General features: G+C 34.3%; 2 protein-coding genes across 2 annotated transcripts in view; one reads left to right on the forward strand and one right to left on the reverse strand.

The window, feature by feature from the left end:
• Positions 1-2,481, reverse strand: part of ptprea (protein tyrosine phosphatase receptor type Ea) — a 100,237-nt gene extending 97,756 nt beyond the window's left edge. The window contains exon 1 of the mRNA XM_073867185.1: positions 2,216-2,481. The gene's annotated coding sequence lies outside the window, so the exon portion shown is untranslated. The remainder of the gene's footprint in view (positions 1-2,215) is intronic.
• Positions 2,482-4,366: 1,885 nt separating this feature from the next.
• On the forward strand, positions 4,367-8,452 carry clrn3 (clarin 3). The gene is made up of 3 exons (XM_073867184.1): positions 4,367-4,762; positions 5,510-5,694; positions 7,080-8,452. The coding sequence occupies exons 1-3, from the start codon at positions 4,528-4,530 to the stop codon at positions 7,350-7,352; spliced, it is 693 nt and encodes a 230-aa protein (XP_073723285.1). The 5' UTR covers positions 4,367-4,527; the 3' UTR covers positions 7,353-8,452.
• The last annotated feature ends 857 nt before the right edge of the window (positions 8,453-9,309 follow it).

Genomic DNA, 9,309 nt, shown 5'->3' on the forward strand with positions numbered 1-9,309 from the left:
CTGGGTTGGAGACTCCTAACCCAGGGTTTAGGAATGCACAGTGTGAAACGTCAAATTATGAATACCCAGGGTTATCTCTTAACCCCTGGTTAAGTTTGAACAGTGTGAAACATGAAAAAAATAACCCAGGATTCCATTAACCCTGGGTTTAGAATAACCCAGGGTTAACAATTTCATGTGTGAAAAGCCCTTATGTAGTTTTTTTACCTTTAAATAATGTCTCTAAAATTATTTCAGTGATAGAACAACTTTTAACTGGACAAATTGTACTGTTGCTGCAACCTGAGCAGCCTCCTAGCTGCTACAAACACACTCTGAAAGTGGTGGTGGAGGGTAGGAAACAAAGCCCCACCCCTCCCCCTGCCTGCAGAAGAGTGTCTGATACCAGGCACTGTTGCGCTTTTCAACCACATGGGGGAGCTGTAAGTCATTTTTACATGGAAACTACATAGTGTTGCTTTAAGAATGATTCTGACTAACTACCAATTAGTTAGGGTTAATCTGTCTTGTTATTTTGATTTAAATTAGACCAATCTACCTTTCTATGTAACATACTTAAAAAAGTTATGATCAGTCTTGAAGAAAAAAATTCATGACTAACTTTTAAGACTAGTCTTAAAGTTTTATGCAACCGGCCACTAGTTGTAGTTAAGTCTCTATTCACGATTCTAAGATTAAATCAGTCTCTAGTTGTGGTTCTTGTGTTAGTACTACTTAAATCTCTAGCTGCGGTTCTGGTTCTAGTACAGTCATTAACTTTAGTTCTAGTTCTGTCTCCATCTCTGGATCCAGTTCTAGTTGTCTCTAGATGTGTTCTGGTTTTACCTCAGTCATTAAAATGCTTGTAGTTCTGTCTCTTCCTCTGGTTCTGGTTCTAGTTCTGTCTCTAAATGTGTTCTGGTTGTAGTTCAGTCTCTATTCGTGTTTCTAGGATTAGTTCAGTCTCTAGTTATGGTTCTTGTTGTAGTACTAGTTCAATCTCTAGCTGTAGTTCTGGTTCTAGTACAGTCATTAAAAATGGTTGTAGTTCTTTCTCTACCTCTGGATCTGGTTCTAGTTTTGTCTCTATCTGTCTTCTGCTTATAGTTCAGTCTCTATTCGTGATTCTAGGATTAGTTCAGTCTTTAGTTATGGTTCTTGTTGTAGTACTAGTTCAATCTCTAGTTGTGGTTCTAGTACAGTCATTAAAAATGATTGTAGTTCTCTCTCTACCTCTGGATCTGGTTCTAGTTATAGTTCTATCTCTAGCTGTGTTCTGCTTGTAGTTCAGTCTCTAGTCGTGATTCTAGGATTAGTTCAGTCTCTAGTCATGATTTTTGTTGTAGTACTAGTTAAATCACTAGCTTTGATTCTTGTTCTAGTACAGTCATTAACTGTACTGTACATGAAGGGGTGGTTTCCCGGACAGGGATTAGTTTAAGCCAGGACTAGACCTTAGTTTAATTAGAAAATAGAACTAGTTTTAACAAAAATGCCTTAATAAAACATTACTTGTGTGCATTTTGAGGCAAAACAATGGGCAATGATGTATTTTAACATATGTCAGTGCAAGTTGTTTTCAGTTCTTACATTTACTTTAGTCTAGGACTAGTCTAATCCCTGTCCGGGAAACTGCCCCGTAATAGTTCTAGTTCTGGATCTGGATCTAGTTCTGTCTCTAGATGTGTTCTGGTTGTAGTTCAGTCTCTACTCGGTTCTATTAATAGTTCAGTTAGATCTAGTTCAGTTATGGTTCTAGAACTAATTTAATCTCTAGCTACGGTTCTGGTTATAGTTCTGTCACTAATCCCTGCTGTGAAATAAACCCGAGCTCCAGAGGACCGCATGCATGACATTCATCTCCTCTGCGTTTGCAGATCTGCAGAGATGAAGCTGAATGTGATACCTCACATCACCCAAACAGCCCATCTCCATCTCTGCCTACAGCTCGCTCCACTAACCCACATATTACAGTTACTTCACGTTAGCAACATAGGAGATGCTCTCCTTCAAAACAACTCGTGTATTATAAGCAAAATACATAAAGTCCTATCAAAATAAATCAACAGAAACATTCACGTAAATCTCAATTGTGTTTGCGTAAATACGGGTGTCTCGCGCGCATTGACGCCCCTCCAGTGTACTATAAACAGCGCATTCCTACACATGTGCCTAATTTAGTTTTGACGTTAAAATCCCTCGAGATTCAGTTTGACTGATTTAATAATTTTCTTACCGTAAACACAAGCGCGTGGTTTCCAGCAGTACAGAGGTTTATGATCCAGTTATGAAGCGGATCGTGGCTGTCTGAAGAGGAAAGAGCTGCGGATTGACTGTGCTCTGTCAGCGGCTCGCCCGGTTCTCCGGGACTCTCCTCGGGCTGGGAGCCGCCTGGCGATCATTTCTGAGATGATCCGAAGGAGCGTACACTACAAACGGCGTGAAAAACAAACGTTACTCGCCTTTTTTTGAGACATGAAGTTCGTTCCTCTACGGGGCGCTGAGTGGCCCAAAAGCAGAGTCGATCATTGAGTTGCGTTCAAATGTAATGACGTTTTGTGTCTTTTTGGAAATATTTGAAATTAAACAACTTTAATCGTTTACATCTATTATGGAATTTAGGCAATACATTAATAAAAATTATACCAAGAAATGTATATTTATAAATATATATGAATCTTTAGCATGTAATCACAAACGACTGTGATTGGTACATCCATGTCCAGCGTTGAGAAAAGTAACACGAACCACATGGCCCATGCTAATGTTTACTGCATTAATAGTCTCTGTTTACTCTCGTTGTTCAGACGTGACAATGAGTAATGCAAATTATATGATCAAATAATAAAAAAATAAAGTGAAGAGTTTAAATAAGAAAATTTAATCTGTCATAACATATCATCGTAACAGAAATAGCTTCCGGGCTGCTAAGCCCCGCCCATTATCAAACGCATGTTTCATGCGCGTTACAGTTCTATGCGTTTATTTCTTTGAGGTTGTAACATCTGTTTAGCACAGCAGACAGTTTATACGTTTGGTTTGTTTCTAAACGCAATTAAATTGTCATCAGAAAAACAATTAAGACAAATAACACAAGAAATAAATATAGGGGAAATCTTTTCCTAATCTAATGTACACAGCAAATAAAGCGCAATGGCGATAAATGAAAGACAAGCGCCATCTGTTGTTTAAAGCTATAATGACACCTCGTTTTATCAATAATATATTTGTTGGCTATAATAACAATGGTTTGATGATGGATTATTATGACAACTTACCCCACACCCAGAAACATGCACCACAAGTGGTTCAACGTATATATAATAATAACAACATATATTATTAATATAAGTGCGGTTTCCCGGACAGGGGTTATCCTAGACTAAAATGCATGTTTGAGCTGCCCTAATTTAAAAACCTCTTGCACTGACATCTTAACATATATCAGTGTCATTGCTTTGGTCTCAAAATGCACACACTTATTGTTTTTTTGTAAAATAAATCTGTTAAAACGACTTAAATGTTGTGAAATAACTAAGGCCTGGTCCTGGATGAATCTAAACCCTGTCCGGGAACCGCCCCATGAAGTAATAAACTGTATTGGAGACTATAATAGGGAAGGGATTATTGTGACAATTTACCCCACACCCAAAAACATACACCACAAGTGATTGAACATGTATATAATAACATATATTATTAATATAAAGTAATAAACTGTATTTAATAACAATGTAAAAGTTTGGGTGTTTCCACACATGTATGATCATATTACCTTTGGTTGTGTGTGTATGTGTGTGTGATCTTCCTGGAAAATCTGCTATCATTAAAGAATGGACTTTGTACACCCTGTAAAGCATAAAACTCAATCTAAATTTGGCATTCAGTAAATATCCAGTAATATTTATGTAACATTAGAACATGTTTAAGACCTATGTTCTTGACATATCTAATATGTTGACATATCAAATGAGCTACAGTAATTTTCTTTTGTTAATTAAGTCACAAAACTAATCATTTCAAAAAATAATTTTAAAAATATAAACCGTGACCTAAATAAAGCCATTAATAGTGTATCCCGAATGTCACAAGACCCAAGACAATGTTTCCAGTTGTCACTCCAAGACAACACCTTGGGTTTCATACTGATCAAACCTATACGTCACTTTTATGATGTTTCGATCTCTAGAATAAACACCATGACAACACAGGCAGCTGTACTTTATCACTTTATTGCCATCCAAGATGACCAATTTAATCACAAGCTCATCTGAGATCAGCTGTCCCCACCCAAAACCAAGCCAATGCCTTTGCTGGGATACACCTGATACTGATTTCAGATCAGTGACAAAGTACAGCCTATATCAGCAGCGTTTATTACCCCACCACCCTCAACCCCTGACCCCATCCCGAGCTCTCGATGTTACCACGAGCACCAGGACTCAAATGATCTTTTTCTGTGAGCTGAACGAAAAACATTTAAGTGGGAAATATACTGGAAAACTTCTCAAGCAAGGATCTCAGTAACTCCTGAAAAACACAGCAACAATGCCATCCACTGAGAAACTAGCACATTTCTTATCAAGTGCCTTTTTAAGCGCAGCTGGCGTGGCTGTATTGGGCTATGGGATGTCTACAGACTGGGCAACATCTACCCAGGCCTGCTCTCCAACTTCTTCAGATAATTATAATGGGACTTCAAAACTTATAATCGGTCTTTTCAATGGCTCAGAGGTCAAAATTTCCTGCCCATTTTTTGATACACTTGGACTACCAGTAGAAGGTAAGATGGCTATTGGCTACGTAGAAGATTAATTTAATTGATTTTACATGATAAAACCATTTCTTTCCTTTCTTTTTATAGTCAAAATACCCTAATACAAAATAACCTAACCTCACTACAAAGAAAAAGAATGTTTTTTTTTTTGCTAAGAAACCTACACTGTAAAAATGCAGCATCTTTATCAAATTAAAATATATTTTTATGTTACTTTGACTTAAAAATGAAATGAAACAATTTCAATTTGTTTTATAAATTATGTCAACCAATCACGGGTCAAAACTTAAAAAATGTAATATCAAGACAAACACTAAAATTACCTGTTGTATTAAAAATATAAAATATATATCAAGAAATGAATAATTCAGAATTCTGAGAAAGTATTTAGCATCATTTGTTTGCAGATGCCATTTTGTTTTCCTTATGGCAGTGAAAACATGTTTAAAAGAGGCCGGACGAAATGAGAAATTTTTAAAATATAATACTTTTTGATCTCACTGTATATGATATCAATACATTTAAATTAATAGATGCTTTTATGCAATATACCAAAGTAACCATACACAGTAAAATTTCATCAAAAACTCATTGAAAACTTTACTGAGGTGGACTTTGGAATTTTAGGGCTTGGGCTGAGGATGTATTACTGCAATTTGTCACAAATTATATAATTTTGTTTACCATCAGGATGTCTCTTGTACCGTATCATAATATGGGCTCATTCACTTTAACTCTTTTTATGGTTTTCAGTGTTTAATCGTCTGGCAAAAATGGGTGGAGCTCCAGTTGTACTACACATTCTTGTTGTAGCACTTTTGGCTTTTGCTCTTTTGGGGTCAGCAGGAAGTATTCTGATCACATTGTACAACAGCTTCAGTAATCCATATGAGACCTATATGGGACCAATAGGACTTTACGCCTGCAGTGGATTCAGTGCGTGAGATTATAAAGATTTTTACTGTCATAAAGTCAAATACAGCTTTCCATATGGCAAAAAAAAATTTGGCCAAAAATGTTTTAAATTTATGCTAAATAATTTTTGTAGAATGTAAAGCTTAATTTTTAGTTTTAACCTTCCAAAAATGAACATTTATTTCAAAATACATTTCTAATTTTGAAACCCATATGGCAAAAAATATATTTCCTGGCCAAAATATAAGTGTTTGTATAAAATGTATATAGTATAAGTAAGTATTTGTATATAAAATTATAAATATATGTTTGCAATATAAAATATGTTTAATTACTACAAGCCTGTTATGTTTACAGGTTTGTAGCACAAAAAGTTTTTCTTCCAATGCGATGTGAATTTAAATGTCTTAAAATATATTTATTTTTTAAATATTTTACATAATATAAAAAAATGGCCAAAAAATATATTGGTGGAAAAAAATGTAAACATATTTTAAAATATATTTCAGTAAATATACATCTTAAAAATGGACGACTTTTTTTCGTGTCATTTTATGTTTTGTTTTCTAATTTTTCTCTCCTATTTTTAAATCATTGTCGCTTGGGATTGGGGTTAGAGTTGGGGTTTGGGTTAGGATGTCTAAAAATGTAACAGAAAGTGATTTTGACCCCACCCCAAGCGACAATGGTAAGAAAATAAGAAAAAAACTATGAGAAAACAATACATAAAATGACACGAAAATGAAAACTATTTATAGAAATGTGTGTGAGTGACAAGGCACAAAAAAGCTAAATGGACACAAATAAATTTATATATTTTTTTGTGTGACTATAACACGACTTTCCGTGAGATCAGTCTGGTTAAAAATGACCCAAGCATTGGGTCAATTTTTACCCCACGCTGTGTTCTGTCTAATATTTACCCAACAAGGGTAAAAAATAACCCAGCCATTTTAGAGTGTATTTTTGGCATTTTTTGCATATTTAAATTTTTTTTGAAATTATATATTTTTTTCGTATGGGATTTTGCATTATTTGGGAAATACATACAATGCTATCAGCATAATAATTTCAGTGTAAATTTGAATCAAAACATTATTTTGAATTTGTGCAAAACCTTATGATCTACTAAATGTTAAATGTTCCAAAGAGCATCTTGTGTGTTTCAATGGAAACAAGAACACCAGATCATTTGCACCAAAATCTTAACGTCACAAATTTGCATCTATTTAAAGCAGTGTCAAAGTTTTTGTGTATTTTTTGGTCAAAACTTTGTTTTCAAAACCTAAACTGTTCTCCTTATTTTAAGGAGATGTTGCCTTAGACTTTTGGACACCACTGTAACCCTACCCCTAAATAAGAGATCAGTTTAAAGGAAACTGTGTTCACTTTCTTTTTCCCTCATCTAGCGTGTGTGGCATTCCTGGCACTAATTCTGTACGTGGTGAACATCTACCCGGTTCAGATGTTTCAGACGCTGGTGTTAGCTGAAAACAGCGACGTGAACTTGAAGCAAAGTAAGGCAGATCTTCAGGTCGGGTTCTTTCTCCTGATACCGTACATTGGCACCAACCTGATTTCTATAGTATTGGTGTATCTGTATGTCCACACTGCATACAAACGGCGCAAACAGCAGGAAAAACCAACCGAGGATGCACCCAAAGACATCATGCTGTTCTAACTTAAGCAAAATGACACAATTTCTTATGTTTTTCACTCACAGGAACATCATTTTAAAATGTGGTGTATTTGCTATGACTAATAATTGTATTAATGTATGTATTAATACAATATTAATATAATATAAATTAATGGGTATATACAGTGGCCCTAACAAGTGGACACTTAAAAATATGTCATTTAATTTGATAAAAAGTATCACCTGCTTAAACTTTTATTTGGGGTAGGTGTGTATGTGAAATGTCTATATGTGATAAATAAATGCAACTTGGGTGGTTTAAGTGTCAAAATACTTTTTTTGAGGCCACTGTATATCTTTATTTTTATATTTTATTTTGCAGTAAGTGTGCTTACCTTGTGCATGTATGGTTAATGTGTTGTACTTGCAGACAAATGTGTGGTACTTACTTTTGAGTATCTACATGTTAATTAAATGGTATCATTACTGGTACATAGTTATTAAGTAACTCTAGGTTAAAAACAACCCAGCATTTTTAGAGTGTACAAATGAATATAAGTATTTAGTACTTACATGCAAGTGTGGGTTAATGGCAAGTACTTATAGTGTGTATATATATGCTCACTAATAACAAACTAGAAATTAGAAATTGTATGTACATGGTATATTGTATATTCATTTGTAGGTACAGTAAGTACAAATCAAGGGTAAGTACCACACATTTGTCTGTAACAGCATATTTGCCATTTATGTACAAGATGAGTACAAGTACTGTAATATAAAGTGCTACCTTATCTACCTATGTGGTAGGAATGGTTGGTTTATTGTACTCGAGAATTCCGGAATATGTTTCGTAAATGTCTTCACCTATTTAAAAAAATCTAGAAACTAGTTATATATTACAATGTTATTTCTGTTAAGGCTTTAGAGTTTAAGATGTAATTCATTTTTCTTGTTGCAGAGATTTGCCACACTAATATCACACTATTTATCTTACAGCATCAAATCTAAATAAGTGAAAACTCTCAAATCATATATAACCAATGGCTGTTTTTTATAATAATAAATTGTTTAATATATATTGCACTTATTTACTACAAATATTCTGTAAATATTATTGTGACAATAAAAGACAATAAGGATCTAGTGTTCTGCTTTTTATGGTAAACCATAAAGGACCGGTGTTGTCATGCATGATTAAAAATAAACTTGAGCGCAACTTGATACGAACGGTTTCTGAAAGGAAAAGGATCTACAAATCATATATATGTAAGGAATAATTGACGACGGGCCATTGAATTATAAGAAAATAATGCACACCAAGGTGGCAATGAGGCACGACGCCAAGCGGACCGGAATCAATTATACCACGGTTACCACAAACATTGCTCTGGTGCCTATTTTTAAGACATTTGACAAGTTAGGTGTGCGGTTTACAGAAAAATAATCAACACCCATAGAACATTTCTCAGCCAATCAGAATGCAGCTTTCAACAGACCCGTGGTATATATTTTTTTAAATCTAAGTCATAGATGTAACAATGAATGAATAGTCATAATTCACCATCTATTGCAAGAGTGACAAATCTATTTGATGCAAAACTCATCAGTTAATTGGAAAAAAGTAAGTTTCATATAACTGTGATTTACTTTATATTTACTTTTCTCAAGTAAAACAAACTTTTGAAAGTCCATTATATATTTGTTCTTTTTTAAAACAAAGTAGGCATAGCTTAAGTTATTTGGCAACATACATGATCTAAGTAAAAAAATTTATCAATTTTTTATCCGTATTTTTCCATCTGTTTCCCCTGCATACTTCATAAATCTTGCTTGTGTATTGCATTTCAGGGGTTTCCAAACTTTTTCAGCCCAGCAGGTAATCTCAAGACCCACCTTAAAAAAATATAGAAATAAAGGGGAAAAAAGAGAAACACATTTGTTCCATTTTAGTAGTTTTTGAATAGGTTTTGAATAATAATTGTTTATGCTACTGTAT

This window comes from Misgurnus anguillicaudatus, chromosome 4, assembly GCF_027580225.2.
Source record: "Misgurnus anguillicaudatus chromosome 4, ASM2758022v2, whole genome shotgun sequence".
Taxonomy (NCBI): domain Eukaryota; kingdom Metazoa; phylum Chordata; class Actinopteri; order Cypriniformes; family Cobitidae; genus Misgurnus; species Misgurnus anguillicaudatus.

Bases quoted from the DNA above. Each gene is read 5' to 3' on its own strand.
- clrn3 (XM_073867184.1), top strand. From the start codon at position 4,528: ATGCCATCCACTGAGAAACTAGCACATTTCTTATCAAGTGCCTTTTTA. The intron at 4,763-5,509 runs GTAAGATGGCTA...TATGGTTTTCAG, and splicing joins ACTTGGACTACCAGTAGAAG to TGTTTAATCGTCTGGCAAAA. The intron at 5,695-7,079 runs GCGTGAGATTAT...TTCCCTCATCTA, and splicing joins ACGCCTGCAGTGGATTCAGT to GCGTGTGTGGCATTCCTGGC.